This window comes from Anarhichas minor, unplaced genomic scaffold, assembly GCF_050575085.1.
Source record: "Anarhichas minor isolate MPS153535 unplaced genomic scaffold, ASM5057508v1 ptg000031l, whole genome shotgun sequence".
Taxonomy (NCBI): domain Eukaryota; kingdom Metazoa; phylum Chordata; class Actinopteri; order Perciformes; family Anarhichadidae; genus Anarhichas; species Anarhichas minor.
Window position 1 is genome coordinate 2298437 of NW_027466477.1, and position 23107 is coordinate 2321543.

The 23107-nt window shown below is 40.4% G+C and overlaps 2 protein-coding genes across 3 annotated transcripts in view; one reads left to right on the plus strand and one right to left on the minus strand.

The window, feature by feature from the left end:
- Positions 1 to 23107, minus strand: part of LOC142964694 (protein NLRC3-like) — a 54737-nt gene that overhangs the window by 14319 nt on the left and 17311 nt on the right. The gene's annotated exons all lie outside the window — the stretch shown is intronic.
- LOC142964701 (vesicular integral-membrane protein VIP36-like) overlaps positions 15520 to 23107 on the plus strand; it is a 265045-nt gene continuing 257457 nt past the window's right edge. Inside the window, exons 1-6 of one of the 2 annotated variants that reach the window (XR_012957552.1) lie at positions 15520 to 15632; positions 16252 to 16334; positions 17204 to 17365; positions 17579 to 17693; positions 17970 to 18089; positions 18321 to 20035. Coding sequence is in view for 1 of the 2 variants with exons in the window: in XM_076105188.1 (XP_075961303.1) it covers positions 15539 to 15632; positions 16252 to 16334; positions 17204 to 17365; positions 17579 to 17693; positions 17970 to 18089; positions 18321 to 18481 (735 nt within the window). In the remaining variant the exon portion in view is untranslated. Of the gene's footprint in view, positions 15633 to 16251; positions 16335 to 17203; positions 17366 to 17578; positions 17694 to 17969; positions 18090 to 18320; positions 20041 to 23107 lie in introns of those variants that run through there. The other variant, XM_076105188.1, reaches the window with a different exon arrangement.

The window sequence follows — 23107 nt, forward strand, 5'->3', positions numbered from 1 at the left end:
ATAAATTCATCCCCGTTTAATCTACAAGGCTACTTGTATTGTTTAAAATAATGTCAGCAGGGACTGTTGGCCCTTGGGCATTTTCACATTATCAAATCTGGCCCTCTTTGAAAAAAGTTTGGACACCCCTGAGTTAAACAGAGAAACAACACAAAGAGATCAAAGTGATCCTGATGATCAAACATGTACAGATTCCTCTGGTAGGATTCTCACCTGCTGAACTCACTTCAGGTCAGTTTACAGACACGTTCCACCTTCATGTGTGGAGGAAACACTGGAGAGAAGAAGCTGCTCATGTCCTCCTGTCAGTCCTGGTGTCTGTGTCCATTTGATCTGAGGACGCCGTCTCACCCTCATCACTTCAGAGTCCAAGTCTAAAATAAAACCAGTGAGACGTCAAAACCTGTCCAACAGGTGGTAGATGTCAGCCTATCAGAGGTGTTTGTATTTCCTCATTCCTCTCCCTCACCTGTAGCTGACTCATGTTGTGTTGTTGAGTGTTGGAGACGGTTATTGTAATGTGTGTTATGCTTTCTTAAATCAAATCAAGTGTTCACTGAGTCCTTCCTTTCCTTTATAACACGTCCTCACAGCGAGCCAATCAGACACATCACAGGTGAGGTGATGTAGTTCTCCTCTCTGTCCACTAGATGATGCTAACTAACCATCTAAAGAGATGAAGATCAGCTCAGTTCAGAAAGATTTAATGAAGCAGCAGCAACTTGGATCACATGCATGTCTCACTGATGAGACACAATGTGACGTTTACATGTATTTATTTATAAAAGTGTTATTTTGAATGAAGATTTGGTGAAACATGTTCATCAATCACATTCTTCTATAATGATTTATAACCTACATGTTGTAACATTTCTGAGCAGCAGCTTATAAAAGTTTACAGTCTAAAGAATCAGTGTGAAGCCGTCAAATAAGCAGAAGATCACATGACGATGAAGAAGTAGAAGAAACATGTGAACATCTCATGTTATCACCAACAGACCATCAAACTGAAGGACTCGGATCAAACTCAGTGCTCCTGTTTCAAATACAAAGTGCAGCTCACATGAGACACTGGAGACACTCTGGATGTTGGATCTGATCCTGGAGCAGTGTCATTAGAGACATGACATTAAGCTCTTAGACACGCTCTCTACATGCATATCAGTGGATCAGCAGTGTGCATCGTGTTCAGTCTATTTAAATGATGGAGCTCAAAGTCACAGAGCACAAGTTCACCTCAGGGGGCTTTACCACCGCGCTGCAGCGCTCAAAGAGTTAAAGTCTTTGATGCAGTCAGAATGCTCACATCTGAGTATTTATTTTAATTATAACAAATACTGAAGAGTTCAAGATGAGACATAGAACACTGAATTAAAAAGTAGAGAAGCTTTTGCTAATTTAATTCAATAAATGGAATGAGACATAAACACACTTGATGAGTGACAGAAGAAAGTGGTGCCTGTGGTTTCAGAGGTAGTCCGAGGTTGTCCTGCTGTTCATCAGACAATAAGTGACAGCAGCTGATGTAACATGGGACAGTGACTCTGATAACAACACTGTTAGGCCTGGACGGTCTGTAGATTATTACAATGATCACTGGATCTTTAGAGTTTACTATAAAATCAAGATGTTCAAATGAAGTAAAACTGAGATAAAAACGACTCATTATTTAGAGATGTGATGTTTAAAAGTCCCAAATGAAGCGGCTGATAGTCAGGAGCAGGAGGTAGCAGAGGTTCAGAGGGACTGTAAGTAAATAGTTGTGGTTAGCACCAGAGGGGTTTGACATAGCGCGTGCTGCAGAGGGTCTGTGACAGGAAGTGATGCGTATAGGAATGAGTTTCTCTCAGGAGAGTATGAAGGAGATTGATTGATTGCGTAATGCACATGTGAGGATTAATTACAGGCCTGTGGATGTTTTCTGAGGTACAACAGGAGGATCATAAGACGGCTAACATGTTGTGACTTATTTACAGTCTATTACATACATTTTACAGGGTATTATAGCATTTTCTCTGTTACTACACCATCACACACACACAGGTCCTCTTGGACGGGTTTTGTCCTCTGGGACAGTTGAGACATGAACTGAGCAAACAGGACTCCACTAGTGAAACCAAGTGTGTGTCAGGGTTGTTAAGATGGTTGTGTCCCAATTAGGCTTTGCCTTCTGTGTGTGTCTTTGTGTAGCTCCACACCCTCCTCACTCTACCTGTCAGCCACTCCCTCCTCATCAGCACAACTCCCTTCACCTGTTCTAGACACTATATAAACTCCTGCCTCTCAGTCACTCTTTGCCAGATCATTTTCATGTCTACCCGCCCGTTTGGCTCGTCTTGTTCCCGGTTTTCCCGTCTGCCTGCCCTGCCTCATTCTGCTGGATTTTCCCCCTCGTCTCCTGTCTTGTCCGTGGATCCCCTGTTGTGTCCTGTGTTGATTTAATTCTTCATTAAATACCTGCTTCACGCTACTCTGTCTGGCCTGCATTTGAGTCCTCCACCACACCCTGTGACAGGTTGTGTTGTGAACATTCAGAGTGTTAATTAACAGTATTAAAAAACTCAGGTTGATCCAACCTGTCAGACCAGTTCAGACACTCAGATTACAAACTTCTGTTGAAACTACTTGAGAAACATGAACATTATATTTCTAAAAATCTTCGTTCTTTATCTCAGAGAGGAATTCTACTGCAAATAACAAATCTATCTTTTGAAACATCGTTCTATTCTCCAGTTAAACAGAGAAACAACACAAAGAGATCAAAGTGATCCTGATGATCAAACATGTACAGATTCCTCTGGTAGGATTCTCACCTGCTGAACTCACTTCAGGTCAGTTTACAGACACGTTCCACCTTCATGTGTGGAGGAAACACTGGAGAGAAGAAGCTGCTCATGTCCTCCTGTCAGTCCTGGTGTCTGTGTCCATTTGATCTGAGGACGCCGTCTCACCCTCATCACTTCAGAGTCCAAGTCTAAAATAAAACCAGTGAGACGTCAAAACCTGTCCAACAGGTGGTAGATGTCAGCCTATCAGAGGTGTTTGTATTTCCTCTCCCTCACCTGTAGCTGACTCATGTTGTGTTGTTGAGTGTTGGAGACGGTTAGTGTAATGTGTGTTATGCTTTCTTAAATCAAGTCAAGTGTTCACTGAGTCCTTCCTTTCCTTTATAACACGTCCTCACAGCGAGCCAATCAGACACATCACAGGTGAGGTGATGTAGTTCTCCTCTCTGTCCACTAGATGATGCTAACTAACCATCTAAAGAGATAAAGATCAGCTCAGCTCAGAAAGATTTAATGAAGCAGCAGCAACATTAAAGACATGACATTAAGCTCTTATACACGCGGTGGATGTGAGGATATTATTCTCTGGAGAAACTTATCTATTGATCAAATCTAGAGGTTATAGGAATGGGTTCCTCCGTCCTGTTTATGAGAGCTCAATGGGGTGCAGGAGGATGAAAGAGTTGACTTGACATTTGCTACCATGAGGGACCTGTAGGGGGAGCTCTCATGGGATTCACTGTGCTGAGGTTGTGATGAAGAGGAAGAGGAAGAGGGGGGGATCCGTCTGCTGGGTGTTTGTGTGACATTGGGTACATCCCAAGTCTCTTAATTGCATCCCCGTTTCCCTCACTTGCGTCCTTTCCTTGTGTCCTAGTCCCTCCCACCAGGGATGCATGGAGAGACGCAAGGAAACCATGCGAGGAGAGAGGAAACGAGGAAATATGTTTAACAGACATGAGACGTCCTTTCCTCTGTATCGTCACGTGTAGCGACGTCTGTTTCTGATGACGGCGGATCAGCTGTCAGTATTGTTGATAATTATATATTAACATTAATATCTTAGTATTAGCTGATTCTTCAGTTGTTTGAAAGCGTGTTGTTGACTCGTGTTGGTGTCTAGTTCAAGGTGATTGGTGGACACATGACTGTTGTATTCATATATTTAATGACCTGTAGTATTGTCTTCATGGGAAACATCAAAAACAAGTGACCTGATTTATGAGTCTTCAGACTGCTGAGCTCAGGATCGTTTTGTGAGTTTAATTATGTTTAATTTGTGCTTCAGCTGCTGCTGTGTCTCAAGTGGTTTGGTGGATTAGATCTGTCTCCTTTTACGAGCTCTCCTTTTCCTTTATGAGGGGAATAATGTGAGATTTATGATTTGTGTTCATTTAAATAAATATGTTCCATGTGAGTTGTCTCATTTAAAAGCATTTAAAGGTAAATTACTGTATTGTTATCCTAACCACAGATATTTTTCTTTAATTCAATATCATTCATCAAAAATAATACAATATCTTGATATTAACAATAATTCTGTGTTTAGTCACTTTTAATACAAATGCAGTATAATTAACTGTTATTATTATTATTATTATTATACGAAGCTTGACATATTTCATGGACTTTATTTAAATGTTTGTTGCAGTATTCACATAATATTTCTATCATCGCACAAATTGAGATTATCGATGACGTTCTGTCTTTTTTAACCACAAGATGGTGACATGGGGTTGATGTTCATCTTCTGCCGGACCAGTGCAATGAAACGTGTGTGTGTGTGTGTGTGTGTGTGTGTGTGTGTGTGTGTGTGTGTGTGTGTGTGTGTGTGTGCGCAGTTCTCTAAAGTAGCCCACTGGTCTTAATTTTATATTATTGTATATTAATAAATCAGCCATTGTCAACATGTTCAACACAAAATGATTTATTCATTAAACCCATTTGCCATTAATTACCAACTTTTCCAGCAAATGTAGATTTTTTTTTACCTTATTCATTATTAAAGCAAAGCTCAAGGTTGAAAATTATATATATTTCAAAGCATATCTGTCAGAATCAATAATCTTAACATTACAAATGTATCTTTTCAGTCTCTACTACCTCACACACACATACACACACACACACACACACACACACACACACACAGTGTAAAGATCCTCTCCTGACCCTCTGGCTGAGATTTAATACAGATCATCTGAAAACGTCTTCTCTCAGCTTCTCCCGTCACTTTCAACACGACACTGGAACAGTATTCAAGCACTTCATCGTGTGTGTGTGTGTGTGTGTGTGTGTGTGTGTGTGTGTGTGTTACCTCCATCTGGTAACTGTGATTGACTGGAAACCTGACAGAGTGAGATGTTACCTCGGGGTTGACGGCCTTCATCTTAGGAAACCTTCCCACCTGGGACTGACTGACATGTTCGTCACAGCGCAGACAGGAGACATGTTCAGGGTAGCCTGTAACTATAAGCATTATTTACATTCATTCACTGTTATTATAGCATGAATAATGCTATTATATAGAGCACATCACTTAAGTCTGTTTCCTAAGAACAAAGTCATAAAATGAGGACAAATGCAGAATGCAAGTTCCCTCAGTTTGTAATGATATGAGATATAGATATAAGCTTAATATCCTCACGTTTGAGGTTGTGGAACCTGATGTATGTCACTGTTTTATTTTCTTGAAACTTTGAGTTGATCTCTTGAAGTCTGGGTTGTGGATGAACAGTAATATGAAGACACCACCTCTGGCTTCCTGAGGATGTGTCTTCAGTCTTCTGGCGGTGAACAAACAATGACAACGAGAATAAACTGATGTCGCAGCCCGAAATTAATACGCATATTATTTGCTGCTCATTCATTTTCTGACGTCCATCCGATTGAATAATTGACTCACATGCTAGATTTAACTCTCTTTGTGGATACATTTCACTCATCTTTTTCATTTCTCTTGTGTTCTCAAGCTACATTTCATTCGAAGTATCTTAGCAGTTACAGACACGTGACTTGATAAAGCGTCTACACACTGTGCACATTGTGTCCTGTGGTGCTCTGTAACTAAAATAAATAAAAATAAATTCTGTGTCCTTGAAGGAATGGGGAATAAAACTCAGCATCAGTGCTTTGCTAGTGAATGTTAAATGCAGAGCGAGGCACTGACCGGAGTGTCAATGTCTGAACAGCTTCAATTTGGTGAAATTCAGGGTCTCGTACTCCAATTCAACACCAAAACATTTTGAAGAAACAAGTTGAAGGACTTCATGTTCCTTCTGTGAGTCATAGAAACTCAACAACTCTTTTCTGAACTCTTTGAAATCACTTTAGACATTCTGACACCAAAGTTAATTTAACGTGTTCCTGAAAAGAAATGCTGTTCTAGAGATCAGAGGCTGAAAAAACAGTACAATATAAGTGAGGATGTGGTCCACAATGAGTCCTCCAAAATATGCAGTAATGTAGCCTGTTGTTTGAGACTGTAGTCATAGTCAAACGTTGTGTTATAGTGACATTAAGTGTGATTTAATCGACAGATCTGGTACTCTCTCACTTTATAGCACTTAAAGTATAAAAAATGACTAAATTCAACCTGTGTTTAATACTTCACTTCTTTTTTTACAGGACTTGTACAAAGGCAGTAAAGTAGTCCATGATTTTGACATATGAGTTTACAGATAATTACAATCCCTCCTCAGCATTGTGGAGGTTGGTTTACAGCGTTTTGCACCTACAGCCTGTGGACATATCTCTGGGTTACACTCGTACTCTCTTTGAGTGCAGTTAGTGACAGTGTGGGCTCCATGGTAATGAAGCTCTGTAGCTTTAATGCACTGGTTTTTAGATGTTCTTCAACCTGTGTGGATGAGATGGTTGACCACGCCTGACCTCACTGATCATGGTATATATATATTGGTATATATATATGGATGTGGTACCATTTATTTATATATTATTTTCCATTTTAACCTGACAAAGATCTGACTGTGTCCAAAGCAATCTTTATTTCATAGCTTTATGCTCATTACATGTTAAGATGTTAAACTTCTTCTCATGAAACTTTTGAGGTTTTATTTAAATCGGTGTTCTCGGTATCCCACAATCCATTGCATGCTGCTCAGTTGTTTACGACTTAACGAGGACTGTCTTCAAGCCCCATAAAGCAGGAAATACCATGTCGTATTTGTGTCGGCCGTTTGCCTTCGGGTGGCTGTCAATCACTGGGAAACCTATCGTATGAATAACACCAATGAAAGCTCCACAGATCAGATGAGTGGATGTCACTGAGGGCTCATGTTAGCAGCCTGGACATGTTGTTGATCACAAGGCGGTAGCTTCGTTGATGCTTGTTCCACCAATGGTGAAGATTCTCCTATCATGGCTATTGAGTTCAACCCAAGCACTTACCAGTTTTTGTGGATGAACTTAGAGATGTTTGAGTGTAGAAGTGGAGAGCGATAGAGAGCATCGATATCCGCTTAAACAATGCTCTCCTTAATCGCTAAACTCCACCGATGACTAATGTCTGTTTCAGCAGTTACCAGCGGTAGGTCATAGCGGCTGTCGCTAATACTTTGCTACGCTGATACGTAGCTTTCTCACAGCGAAGAAGGTTGTTTAAGTTTGCAAAAGAATATTAAGAGAAAGCTGTGTTTTATAGCTAAATGCATTACTAGAATAAGAACATAGAAACTGAAGTTTATTGGTCCCCTTCCCTCCGTCTGCCTGATTCCATGTGAATGCAGTATCATTAACGCTCACTCTGTAACTTTATGGCCCAAATTAAACCTGGCTGTTGTTTGGTTGTCTGCACCAACTCAGCCAAATATTGTTCATGAGAGAAAAGAAGCTCCACTCTGCACAAGCTGGAGCTCCACGTTAGTCTCCAGCCGATCGCTTCAATTTCAGGATTCACATTCTCTTTTTTTTTAAAGCTTACTTGTGTCAGGTACAAATTTAGTCAACAAGCAATCGGATCAGACTCAGTCAGTGAACTCCTCATATCAAAGGACTTGGATCAGGGCCAAAAAAAACCTGATTTTGACTTCCCTAATCTGTGTGCCAGCCTGCAGGGATTGCATGGTCTCTGGCATTGGACATAGATGATGTTCTGCATCTCGTCGGACCTTGTTTACACATTAAATCACCACATTACTTCAGCTCATCCACAGGTCTAGCTGGCCGTACAGCTACAGGTTTGTACCCTGCAGAGGCACAAGTCTCTATGTGGTGTTAGCATCGTTTATTTATACAAGTTCTCATGACAAAGAAATGAACAAAAACTAAAATGTGAAGCATTCGAATCTTTGACAAGTAGGAAATATGTCTGCTGATAATAAAGCACGAGTCTCTGCTGAAGGTTAATAACCCATTTATTTTCTTTTGGCAAGTTCCCTCGCCATCATTTTTGCATCAAATCATTTGTACTTGTACCGTCTTGTCGCACCTTGTTTCGTGTTTTAACATTGGTCTCATTTAAATGGTCTTATTTCTTGTTGCAGAGAGTTTCCTCAGGCCGGCTGTGGTTTTCTTTCATGCCCGGCTGCATTCGTGTTGCTGAAACAAGCTCCCAGTGTGAGGGCTCTGTTCTGTACATTTTACATTTCACTCTCTTTTGCATTAATATCTTGTATTTTACACTCCGTCTTGTTTTTTTTTACATTAAACCTGTTTTATTATCTCTTAGTTCCTTTCTCGGTTAGAACAAGTGACCTTTAACTAAAAACAAGAGAAAGACTTCACCATGAGCTCCGGGACCTCGTGATCGGCATCTTTTACTATATTTTGATAGACAATTATTGGCAGATTGATCAGTAATGAAAATACAGTAATGATTTGTAGCAGCCCTAAATACATGCATCTATTCTAAGTTTTTAAGACTTCGGGCAATTTCCAAATTCAGAAGTAACTCATAAAAGAAAAAGGATGTCGTTTCAACGATCAATTCTACTCTTTGGTTCTGTGATGTCTCTTTTTCCTCCCTCAGTGTTGAGTGTATTATGTCACTCCCTTATTTTCTCACTTTGTGCTCCATCAGCGGGGTAGTGTGTTGCTAGAAAGCAGCAGGCCTGCAGAGTCTGGCAGCAGGTCCTCCTCCCACCGCTCCCTCGAGCCGACCGACCCGTTACTGTGTTTTATTTTTCCAGGGAAAGTTCACTGAGGTTCATTCTCGATTTCAGTTTATTTTGCTTTATCGTAGTCTGTTTCACAAACATTAAAGCCTTTTGTGTTTGTGTCTGTGTGTGTGTGTGTGTGTGTGTGTGTGTGTGTGTTTGTGTCTGTGTGTGTGTGTGTGTGTGTGTGTGTGTGTGTGTGTGAGAGAGAGAATAGCTGCCGGCATTTTAAATCAGATTAAAAGGTGTTCAATAAAGGACATCATGGCTGCTCCCGTTCTCTTTCCCCTTCTGGCTCATACAGTTGTTTATGGATTCATAGAGAGCATCTTATGATGTCTTCTACTGTACACAGTACTAACACCTCCTCACATCTGTGTCTCTGGGTTTATTAGGCCGTTGTGGGAGATGCTGCAAATCAATGAGCCGGGCTGCTTTATGGTAATATTGGATTTGTTTTTAATGTATTATATCATAATATACAGTATATTGATATTTCAATATAAAATGATACAGACATTGACACAAGATGTTGTCCATATTGCCCAATCGTCATCGAAAACTGCAGATTACTGGAAACAAGGTGGTGCAGGTGGCTCAGAATACACAACACCTTATGTATCACATTTGTTTTATTATTGTAAAAAACAAATATTCTATTTAATGTTTTTTAGTTATTTTTTCAAAAATGAGGCAGAAAGAAAGACACAAAATCCAGAGCTGTAAGTTTCAACACTTGGACCTAAGTCCACTTAACTGAATAACAACATAAAGTCTGACTTCTTCTGTGGCAGCACCATTCATCCAGCATGACAGGCTCATAGACCATGTGACGACGGATACATTATGAGAAGAAGAAGTGTGACCTCATATGTTCCCGTGCATTCATTAACTCGGTGAGTTCTCGTACTTTTCATTTCGCTCCTTGACCTCACAGAGCCCTGGCTATCATTAGCATTCATTCAAACACCTTCTTCTTCTGTGCTTCTTCTCTACTTCTTCATGCTGCGACTTAAATGTCTGTCAGCATATACTTTATGTCTGGAATCCAAAGGTGTGACTGAGGACCTCTTGTATAAACCTGAGTGAATAGCAGTGGAAGTTGAATAGCTTGTAGGTAAACCTTGAACCTCCTTTCAATTATACATAAAGCAGCTGCAGCAGTTACTTTATTATTTAGACCGAATAGTCCGTAATGCATTTGAGAAATAAATGTTGAAAAGCTGCAAAGCTTTAGAATAAGTAGAATAAGTAGAATAGTAATATTTCTTTGTTGCAATTAAAAAATCAAAATCAATGTAGGTCTATTGAGGTAACATACCTCCTCCTGGAATATGAATCCTGTCCGAATGGGACAAAAAGAACAGAAAGGTGTTCTTACTTGAGAGAGGATTATCTTCCTCAAGTCTTTGCATGTTGATGTTGGCAGCTTCTTGTCATCAGTGACAGATTGGAAGGCAGGAAAGTGGTCTGAAACCTACTTGGTATGCTTTGAAATTCTGTCTCTTCTCATGTTAACACATATTGATGTGCACAGCAGCCCACACTGAGGAGGTTGCACTGGGAAGTACCTCGTGTCAAAGTGTGAACGTTAAGGACGACCTCACTCAGTAAAATACAAGTTAAGATAACAAAATAAACCATTTCTTTTCATACCGATAATGTCTTACTAACGCTGTGATTAATGTGAGGGCGGGTCCAAGTGATAAACCAGAAAGCGGGGCTGAATGAGTTGGTTCTGGTTCTGCATTACGTCACACTGACGGGAGCTGTCCAGGAAGTGAAGGTCGGATCGTGCTTTGCTCTTCTTTTTGTCCACACACACACACACACACACACACACACACACACACACTCTCTCCTTCTCATCTTTCCACTCTGGCTGATCGACGGATAATATCTCTCTGGAGTCAAGCGTGCGATTGACAGATGACAGTTGATGTTAACAGCGGGTCAGTGTGGACAAACAGATCCCACCAATCACAATGACCGATCGCTGACCAACCTACCAACAGACTGTCGGCCTTTAAGTGGCAACATGAACCTGATCTCCCACTGTTTCTTCTTTTCTTTTAGAGTTTAGGGTTTGAAAATTTGGAGGCTTACATCTTCTATCTTTATGCAAATGGATCAGAAATGGAGGAAATAAATATTGTAGCTGTGGTCACCGAGAGCTCTGCTATAGTAGCTCATATTCTTACAGAGACCAGGTGGAAATCTGTGTATAAGTGTATGATTATTTCTAGACAACGTTATTTTGAGTGTTGATGCTACATTGTTAGCCTAGCATAGCCCCGATCGATCCAGGCTCTATTCATAAAACAAGCATTGGATTCTGACTTTTTACAAATCAGCATCATAATCTCGATATTTCGCCATCCTTTATTTTTATCCGTGTATTGCGATTACAGCACAGCAAAATCTGTTAATTTTGTGTTCATCCCTCTTTAGTAAAGCAGCCCACATGTGGCTGTATTCAGCTCCGGGTGATGTTATGAACCAAGAGACCACAGTGTTTGGTGTTCTTGTGTGTGGGGAGTTTCACGACACGTACAAAGCAGCAGCAGTGGTTATTTTGATCATGGCTAATGAAACATTGTTGGTATCTACATGGAGGTAAGCCCCTCCTTCTCTCCTGATGCTTCTTGTTTGATGTGAACACACCATTCCATCTGTTTACTGTTAGTTGTGAGTTTAGTGGTTTACTATTTAGTGGAAGTTGAAATGAAGTTCTTCCTCAGACGATACCTGATGAATATCTCTTTGTCTTGCCATGTGATTTAAGTTCATTTTTTATTTTTAGTGAACCTCCTAAATCTGCCTTTTCATGTCTTTGATATGCTACATTTCCCATCATCTTCCCTCAGATTGTGGTTCAGTTTTGGGGGCTACCTGAACTGGTTTTCCTTCTTACCCAGAGTAAGTAAGATCACATCAAATGTTTACGTGTTATATAAGAATTGCACTGTTCTTGGAATTTAAAACAATAGACTTTTGACACGCTGTCTGGTTTGCCTGCCTTGTGTCGTGTAGAAGAAAAAGTAAGAAATAGTAAAATGCACAAATCATATCACAGCAGGTTGTGTGACTAAAGGCCAGGTGGGTATTTCATTTTACTAAGATGCAAGAACGATTTTAGCCCGTCGAATACACACATTAATCCACATTCATAATTCATGCCTAGTTTTAAATTCATCTTTTTGCACATAATTCAAATGTTCAAGTGGAGTTCAGCCATGAAAACCCAAAAGTCTTACGGTTACCAGGCTGTTGGTACAGCTGCTGCTTTGTTGAAAGTCTGTTTGTGACCTTGACAATAGTAATGTTAACTCAAGGTCCACTTTTCAGCTTTTTCCAGAGTTTGAAGACAATTTTTGAAAAAGATTCTGCCTCGTTTTCAAGGTTCAATTATTGTCATTCTGCAACATAGGGTTGCACAATAAAATGCAAGTTGTTAAGCTACATGTTGCTGCACAAGTCATCGATTGAGGTCAACCACAAGCTGCACTTTTGTGTGTTTTAATTAAAGAAAATGTGGAAACTTTTCCTTTCTAACCACTTCTTCTTAAATTGGATCGAGCCATTAACTTCTGCTATGGATAACATAATAATGTAACTTCTCCAGCACTGGAACATGAGAGGAAGCATCACAGCATCAGAGTTCACCATGTTGGAAACACAAAAGCTTTGACACAGGGAAAGTGAGAGGCGTGGCAGTAAATGATTGAGTGTGAAAGTAATCCTCTAACTACTAAGTGAGAGTGTGTGTGACTACAACGTGGGGGAACATGTGCATTCATGCAAGTAGAGTAAAGGGGTGAGAGGCAGATGAAGCGGGTGAAGGAGTTAAAGACTTTTTAGACTTTAGACTTTATTGTTCCCCAGGAGAAATGAATCTCCACAGCATTGTAGATGTCAGACAACAATACAAACAACACTACAGCACACAATGCCAGACAACAGGACACACTCAGGTCCGTTCAGCGGAGGTCTGCTGTTTAGGTTTTGGCTTCAGGGATCAGGTTTTACCCAAAACGAGCTCCCTCTGCACCCCGGTGCTCTGTACCTGGAGGGCAGAGGAGTGAGGTGTTGAGAGAGAGGATGTGTGATGTTCTGTTCTGTTGAGGTTGCAATGTGTGCTTTAGACTTTATTCTTTACCTCCTCGAGGTCGGCTGTGCGCAGACCAATTATCCTGACAGCCGAATTGGCTGTGTGTGTGAGTTTGGCCTCGGTTAGTAACGGATAAATGTGAAAGATGCAGGTGGACCAGACCGGTAGAATAGTCTGAGGAGATGGAACATAGCCGGCCTTTAAGTTTACGGATGGCCATCAGTCTTTGCTGGTTGAGTCTCCTGTCAAGTGTCATTACGAGGTATTTAAAACGGTCAACTGTTTTAACTGTTTGGTTATTGGTAATGACAGGATGTTGAGGTGAGGAGGGAACGGTTATGAGTTCCTGACATCGAGGTGAAGATGCATATCAAGTGTTAAAGGCAGAGCTGATGTCCACACAGAGGATCCTAACAAAGCTGACTGGAAAGTCCAGGTGATGGGGAGGAGGTGCAGCAAGCAGGGCTCAGCATGGGAGAGGATATGTGGGATGGAGGTTTTTGGGTACGGGTCTTATGCTAGCAGTTTTCCAGAGGGAAGATATTGTGGCTGAATTGTAGAAAGTTCCAGAGTGCAGGTCTTCAGGTCTTCAGCACCCTTGCTGGGTGTCTTCCTATAGCTTACATCGGCTACGCTGGCACCAAACCTGCTCCTCTGTAAATGAAAAGTAATCAAAAAGTCCATGCTTGTATGTTCCGTAAGGCCAGTATAGTAAAATTGCAATAATTTGGTAATCATCATTTTATAAAAATACAACCTTTTGATACTTAACAATAGTTCTATTGTGAGGAGAAACCATGAAAATGTGTCAATCTTATCATAGAAATAATGCAGATTCTCTCCTCTTCCTCTTCTGGTTGAAAATATAAAAGACTGCTGAAGTATTTCAGTGTGTCGTCTTTGAAAGCTTGTGTCTGAACTAAAAAAACGCCAAACCTCTCCAAACCAGAGAGCGTCTTTCCATTGTCACCAAACAAAACCCAACTGAAAGCTCTGGGGTGGAGGGATGAAACTGGTTTTCTCTGGAGACATTTGTCTTCATTGTCAGAGACGGAGTGTGGACCACGTGTTTGGGGAACTCACGGCGAGTTGACCAACACTGCTGAAAACATCTGTACACGCTGCTTCTGTGTGTTCTGGCATGACGAGTGTCTGAAGAAATACTTCACTCTTTGAATCCTGCAGTCTTCAGACAGGATGCAGTGAATGTCGGCTACAACGTGGGATCCCAACATGCTTTGCACCGGGCACCATTTGCATATTAACCACGTTGTTGCGTCCCGAGAGGAGAGGTTGTATCACGCCCTAAATAACAAACATTTAGACGTTATATTATGCAGCTCCATTGAAACTCTTAAGCCCTCTCAAACTCTCCATGTCATTGCTTTTTATTCCTTGTCAACTATAGTTTTGCATCTCATTGTGGTAATTTTGCATCAATATACTGCGTCAATTTGTGGTTGTTTTGTGTCTTTTTGTGGTTGTTTTTAGTGCTATATGGATATCGTATATATTGGGCCAGTACTGACTCAAATAGTTTGGTCAAATATCGGTGACAAAGGAGTTAATTCTATGTTCATATACTATGCACATTTCAGTCTTTGTCTTAAACAATGCTCGACTCATTCATAGGTGTGTTATTCTGGGACATTGTACTCATGTTGGGAAGTCCTGTTTTAGATTTAGTAAATCACAGCTGGACATTTGAGTGTTTCTGCTAAATGATTAGTCTTGTTGGCATGCTTTGTTTTTTAGGGTGGATAAAGCCGTTAGTGTTTTAGTTTAGAAGCTTTAAAGGATAATCCGTCGTTGAGCCCGTCGGAGGAAACTTCTGCCAAAGAAACATGACGTTGACTCTTTCACAACCGACTTGTTGACTGTGTCGTTCTACTTTTCACATTGTGCTCATCATGTGACTTGTTGGGGGTGTGTGTGTGTTTTGGCTGACTAATGTTTCTCTCAATGATCAGAGTTCACGACACAGAAATCTAACTACATTAAACAGGATCATATTAATGCGAGGACACGAGGAAGCTTCAGAGAATCTTATTTCACTGTTCTGTTTGTTGTGTTGGCGAGAAAGACGAGGAGTAATTGATGAAATACGAGCCGTTCAGCTGCAGTGAACTAAAGAGAAAGACAGTTAGTGGAGAGCAGAGAGTTCAGGGACCTCCATTTAAAAAAAAAAAAAAAGGCTCATTTGTGTTTAGGAACGGGTTTCTGTTCTCCGACGTCGTGGCGGGTGTTTGAGCTGCAAAATATTTAATCTTCGATGTAACGGGGAGTTAAAAAGATACGAGTCAATATCCTGACGGACATGACAGAGCTCCCAATAACACTGTCAAGAGGTGTGTGTGTGTGTGTCTGCAGTGTGTGTGAAAAATATGCAACCCAGTAATTAAATATGTATAATTTTATAACATGTGCGTATTATATTCAGACAGTGTCCTGGAATATAAAATCCAATACTCTATGAAACCTGTTCTGGTTCTGGTCTACAGCCGTGCTACCTGAAGGACTGGGAGATGCACGTGCAGTTTAAAGTTGATGGGTCAGGAAAGAAGAACCTCCACGGCGACGGCCTCGCTGTCTGGTACACCAAGGACAGACTTCATCCAGGTAACGTTCACGTTAAACCCACCCAGCTTGATCTCACTTCAGGTCACGCTGGTCCTTCTTGCAGCAACGAGTCAGAGTTTGCATTTACCCAAAATGCAATTCTCACCTGTCACCTGCAGCTCTTCACAGACCCAGTTCCCCTTTTCTTACCCGTGTCATATTTAGATTAAAAACAAGTAAGATTGCACTTCCTGCTACTGCGCCACAATAAAAGACTTCAAGAAGCTCATTGGTTGAAATCTGTCACATCATAATTTACAGCAAAGCAAAGTGTATCAAAACAAAGAGGCTGCTTTCTGTCGGATCAATATACGAAACTTCTAGAACAAAGTCTGAACCATGTAATACATATTTACTGAAGTACTAAAACCTTAACGTAGTGAGACGGCGTTCTCTCGGCTCACCTGCATGATGACGAGGTAAAGGTGAGAGCGCTGCAACTCTGAGAAAAGTAAATCTAAAGTGAAAATGAACGCTCATCGTGCTCACTCCATCAGAAAGCTGTTTTATTTTTTAATGTCCAGATGTTTGTGTCGACCCTCTCAGCTTCACTGCTGACCACAGGAAAGTGTCTCTTGTCGTCTGCTCATGTGTCGCCTCATCTCTGCCTCCATCCTAGGCCCTGTGTTTGGAAACCAAGATCAGTTTCTTGGCCTGGCTTTGTTTGTGGATACCTTCCGCAATGACCTCCATGGGATGGATGTAAGTGTGTGTGTGTGTGTGTGTGCAGCTCGAGGCGATTGACCGGCTTGTTTCTTTTCAGGGCCTGTGTTTTCCAACAATGCTCTCTTCCACGGGCTGGCCGTTTTTATAGACACTTACTCTAACGATGACGCCACGGATGTGAGTGGTTTGCTCAGGTTTTACTCGTCAGCACGCTGTTGTTCTTTAACTTTGAATCGGCATGTCGTCAGAACGTTTTAAGCATGTTAACGTTTGCAAACCCCACAGAATTAATTTGCCATATTTTCACGTGTTTGTCTCGACTTTAATGACGAAAGTTATTGTCTTTAAAGGAGGTTGTTTCTGTTTCACCGGAACTTGTCTTGTGAATTATGCTTTATACTTTCACATTGCAGCTGAACGTGTCCAGTTCTGTCTAACCTCTCATGGGAGACATATCCTCTGATTAATAATCTACACTCACACACGGCACAGATCCCCATCTGATTTACTTTAACATGCACAAGTCAAAGCTTGTCAAGTAGGAGGAACAGTGAGACTTAATACCGACAGAACAAGTAGTTTGCTTTAATTACAAGTCTCTTTGGTAACTTAGAAAATACAGTAATATGGCTTTCAGTTCAAATTGTATTGATGTCAGAGTTTTTGTTCTTAGTAAATATGAACAGACGTCCAAAACGTCAGATATGACTTTAAAAGCCTGCAGTGTGTGTGTGTGTGTGTGTGTGTGTGTGTGTGTGTGTGTGTGTGTGTGTAACTTGAAATGTATCATGTGGGCTTCTTATATTTTCTTTTCCTGTATTCATTTGTGCATCATCTTTATTCAAGAGTTCATACAATGCCTTTTATTTCCACACACGTGTTGACTCTTTCCTCCCCGTCTCCAGCGCTCCTTCCCGTTCATCTCGGCCATGGTGAACAACGGCTCGGTGAACTACGACCACGGCAAAGACGGCCGCTCGTCGGAGCTCGGAGGCTGCTCGGCTGAGATCCGGAACCGAGAGCACGACACGTACCTCGCCATCCGCTACTCCAAAGGCAGACTCACGGTACGTAGAGACACTCGATGAGTAGCTTCTCTTCCTTTAGTCCAATTAAGAACATGTGATCCAGACATAAATGAGTACAGCTTCTCCCTGTAAAGAATTCATATTTTAAGCCCATACTTGTGTCTGGATGTAAACACTTTTTCCACATAAGGAGTATTTTCTTGATTATTTTCAGTAGCTTTAAGTCTCTTACGTCCCGTCTTTGTCCTGCAGGTGATGATTGATGTGGAGGACAAGAACGAATGGAAGGAGTGCATCGACATCGGAGGCGTTCGTCTTCCTACCGGATATTTCTTCGGTGCCTCGGCAGCTACGGGAGATCTGTCTGGTGAGTTTACACACTCACACACCAACGAACAACCGAAGTAGAGAAGTCATGATATTCACCGCTGAAGTTCTGAAGCAGAGGTTTGTTGAGGGCCATTGTAGGTAAAAAACGATCTACATAAAGAGCTGGAGGAGGAGAGTACATTCTTACATTTACGAGTAGAAACTCACAAAGAGATTCACTTGAATATTATCTGAGATGATAAAGTCTCGATATATATATATATATATATATATATATATCGATTTTCTAAACTGATCGTGTGTTATTTTCCAGATAACCACGACATCATCTCGATGAAGCTCTACCAGCTGATGGTGGAACACACCCCCGAGGAGGAGAACCTGGACTGGACCAAGATCGAGCCCAGCGTCAGCCTCCTCAAGTCCCCTAAAGGTAGATTCAAGTTCCCCGATTTTCTCTCTCTGACAGCAAAATACAGAGGTGAAAACATTGTAAATATAGCGTACTCTGAAACAGATGTTGGTATTTGTAGGTGTCTAACATTTCTGCTCATTACACTCTTTTAAAAACACGTTTCTGGGACTTATTTAAAATAAGAAGACGAGCAGCATTTCTGAATTGAACATGAAAATGAACACGGACTCTTCTTTTTGTCCTTCGTAGACAACATCGACGATCCCACCGGAAACTTCCGCGGCACGCCGCTCACCGGCTGGAAGGTCTTCCTGCTTCTGCTGTGCGCTCTGCTGGGGATCGTGGTGTGCGCCGTGGTGGGAGCCGTGGTTTTCCAGAAGAGACAGGAGAGGAACAAGAGGTTCTACTAGAGGAGAGGAGAACCTCATCCAGAGAGGTGTTTGTCGTGGAACGAACTGTTTCCAGACGACGGCACATTCAATGTGAATTCTTTCCTAAAGATTGTACAAAATGTTTATATCTTTTGAAGCACTGCGTTTTGGAGTGAGATGTGGTAACTTGTGACGTCGGTGAGAAGGTGCAAAGAACTAGTGGCGCCCGTCATGATGCTGTCTTTGTCCTCCATGTTTTCTTTAGTTCCAGGGTTAGAGTATAGACCTGCTGTCCTAAACAAACTTTAAAGGGTTTCTATTGGTTCCTCTGCTGCAGACGTGACGCTACAAAATGGTGAATTAGGCTGTTTTACCTTCGTTGAAGAAAAGTAGCTTCATACACAACATCGGATAAAAACATCGTGGGAACAGGAAACGTCCACATTAACGTCTGACGCGTTGAGCTGGAGGCCTTATTGAGTGACTACACGTGAAGCATAACTTCTTCCTGTTGCGTCTTCAGGTCTGATTGTCGGTTACGTGATTGGCTAACGTAGCGTTTCTCCAAAAAAATGATGATAGAACTTTTCGCTGCAGGCCGTCTTGTTTTTTGGTTGGTTTGCGTCCCCTCTGGTCTCCATCGCCGCCTCCCAAACACGTTGGTTTATTTCTCTTTCTGTGTTGCCGTCGCTCTCATTTTGACATTAAAAAAAATACAATTTGGTCTGTTAGCGACTTTAAAATGACAGAATGGTTTCAAGTTGCTGCTCTCCGTGTAAGACGTTCCCCATAGAACAGAATGAATGCTTTGGCTCTGTAGGATTTTAAATGATGGAAACGGTATTCTCATGAATACGTACAGCTGTGTTTCTCATTCAACCACCTGAGTCACACGTCGGCACTATGATGTCTTTGTCCCTTATGTTCTACTCATGGAGTTAGATCTTTAGTGTTCTTGGTCTCCGCCGTGTTCACGCTCTCTGTTCATGCTACAGTTCTTCTGTTTATTCACTCAGGTCACCTCTGAGGACAGACAGACCACTACTGCTGCAACCGACCACTGTTTGATCCGCCAATCTGGTTCAGAAAATGTCAAGAAATTATAAAATATACATACATACACGGTATAAAATACCCAAGTGCTTGTTTTGTCTAACTAACGGATGTTTCGTTGAATCTCAGAGAAAAATATTCACATTCGAGTAGCTGGAACCAGATGATTATCGATTTAATGATAATTCATTATTAAAGTAGTTTTCATCTAGTTTTATGAAATGAAACATTAACGTTAGGGCGGAAGGAGCCGAGGCGCTACATCACACAGCAGATCCCATTATATTTCATGAGTTCAGGTCGTGATGCGTCTGGATCTGTGTGATTCACCACCTCTGCTCAGCCCTGAAAGCTCCTCTGGCTGTTTAGTTGAACTGAGTAAATCTCAGACACCACATGGCCAGAGAGTGTAGCGCTTCACAGACTGTGTTACGTCAGAGTTACAGAGGCTGTGAATCTGCATTGATCTGAAAACGGATCAATTTAACAAATGTTGCGACGGCACAAACGGCAACATTTCCCATCATGTTATTATATATCGTATATATCTCTTACTAACTAGCACAACTTCTCCTTAATAATAAATAAATATATATATATATATTACAGCAGGATGAGGGCACTCTAAAGGTTCAGTGCACGTGAGGATGCATCTTGAAAACTGGACAAGCTGAATTATTTGATGCTTCTTTATTTCTTTTCTCTTTGGGGTCTTTTGAGCAGCGTTTTTTATTCAGAATATGCCTTTGTTGTTTTTCTAGGTGTGTTTGTGTTGAATTAACTTCTTCAGGATAATGAATATTAGAATAAAACAAGTGACTGATGCTCGCAGATATTGCTGGTGATGAAGCTTAAAGGAACAGGAGTTGTTGAACCCTGAAGACACATTTGATCAGTTTCTTTTAATGTTTAGTTCTTTTATTTCCATAATGTTCCCGTTTGGTTCAGAAATGCTAAAAGTAAAATTTTAAGGATTTGTTGGCACACTTGTACTTTCATTGTTGATGAAATGCAGCGTACTCTTTTAGCGTGAGTCAGCGTTCTTCAGGCCGTTCTGTATTTGTTTTCTGCCACATCGGTTGTTTTTGGTGATGGGTCTTAAAACAGCTCGTCTCAGCAGAAATAATGTATTCAAATAAATGAAGAAACCATTGGAATGTGAATTGTTTTCATTTTAACAGACACTGGATTATTGAAGTATTATCAGGTAAAAATACCTCTGTGACAAAAGCAAAAGTCAGGATTATGAGTGCCCCCTTTTTAGTGCTGCAACTAATACAAGTTATATTTATGGGTTTTTATTACCATAATATCACGTAAACAGTATTCTGATGTAGCTGTTGGGTTTATCAAAAACAATGTCATATTTCATAAGATCACATGATCGCTGTCGGATAAATACCTTGTTTTCCTCTGAAGTGTATTGCAGTATAAAGTATAAATATACAGCATAGTGAAAATACTACAGTAAGTATTAATTCACATTAGTTGAATAATAATTTCTTTGTTTTCACCGGTGGTTGAAAGTAAATACATAACAACCCACTCTAGTAGCTAACAGATGAAACTATGTATATAAATGTGTATAAACAATAACTTCATTCATTATTTTATTTTTTACAAATCTGCTTCATTATGTAGTGATTTTTCCAGCTGTTTATGCCCCGCCCACTCCTCCGCTCCCGAAAAAGTGCTCGTATCCATGTTTGCAGTAGGACTATTAGTGTTAATTATATATTAACATTAATATTCTTCAGTTGTTTGAAAGCATGTTGTTGACTCGTGTTGGTGTCTAGTTCAAGGTGATTGGTGGACACATGACTGTTGTATTCATATATTTAATGACCTGTAGTATTGTCTTCATGGGAAACATCAAAAACAAGTGACCTGATTTATGAGTCTTCAGACTGCTGAGCTCAGGATCGTTTTGTGAGTTTAATTATGTTTAATTTGTGCTTCAGCTGCTGCTGTGTCTCAAGTGGTTTGGTGGATTAGATCTGTCTCCTTTCACGAGCTCTCCTTTTCCTTTATGAGGGGAATAATGTGAGATTTATGATTTGTGTTCATTTAAATAAATATGTTCCATGTGAGTTGTCCCACTTAAAAGCATTTAACGGTAAATTACTGTATTGTTATGCAGGTAGAAGCAACCTGTGTGCAACACTGACAACCGTAAGATTTATTTTCCGTTAGATGCTCTATGATAGCAGGTTTAACTGTCAACATACAATCATTACAAAACATGTGTGTGTGTGTGCGTGTGTTTGTATAAAGTAGGCCACTGGTCATTTTCTTCGTCAGAATAACCAAAACTTTTTTCAAAGTTTTGCTGTCAGTTTTATATTATTTTAGATTAATAAATCAGTCATTGTCAACATGTTCAACTCAAAGTTATTTATTCATAAATTCCATTTGCCATTAATTACCAACATGGTCAGCAAATGTAGATTTTTTTTTTTTACCTGATTCATTATTAAAGGAAAGCTCAAGGTTGAAATTTCAAAATCAATAATTTTTACATTACAAATGTATCTTTTCAGCCTCCACACACACACACACGCACACGCACACACGCACACACACACACACACACACACACGATCCTCTCCTGACCATCTGGCTGAGATTTAATCCAGATTATGTATCTGTATGTATTATTATTGAAACACCAACCAAACACACTGCATGTTATTGGCATTTATATTTTTATTCCCAGCTGATCAAACAAATGTTAGATGTTTTTAATTTATAACTCTATTCATTTTCCAATTTATTCAGAGTATAAATTCCCCAGAACAATATTGTATCGACCTAAATAGTACACAATGCGCCTACCATCCGAACACCCCCTGGTCATCAAAATCAAAAAAAGCTTTTGTGACTTTATTACCATGATATTTTTTCAAAATAGAAATAAAAATGTGGAATAAAATAGTCGATATTTTTAGGTTTTTCTGCATCAATTTCGATGTAAATGTTTTGAATGCAGACAGTACAACCTTCAAAATACAAGAGAAGCTCTTCTTTAAAACCCAACGAATGCTGGCCAACAGAGGAGAATAAAACTTAAATGCATCAAGAAGCCAAGTCTGCTTCACAGCGCCGGGGTTACAACTGAAAGAATAAGACTCAAATATTGTCATTCATGTCATCAGAATACATCTGCAGCACATGAATGTAACAGAATACACACATGTAGTAGATGTTGTGCTCTACATGAGACAGTGATGTTATGAATCTGTTCATTTCATCATTCACACAGTCTGTGATTTATTGCCAGCTGTTCTTTCTGCATTCAGCAGTTTGAACTGTGTTACTTTTATGACTTAACTTCTTCTTATTGGTTCAATATTTCCTAACGATCCACGTACTGAGCTCTGATTGGTCAGAAGGCGGTGCTTTTATACGAGTTAATAGGTGGGCGGGGCTACACCAACATTACAGAGTCAAGTCTCCTGCTGCTCAGAATAAAACCTCTTTTTGTGAGTAGGAGTTCTTTAACCCTGTGACTCTGTGAACACAGTTGAATTCTGTTCAAAATTATGGTAAAATACGTTCACTATACACTGTATAGTGAACGTATTTTAACAGAATTTTAGTGACTGTTTAACT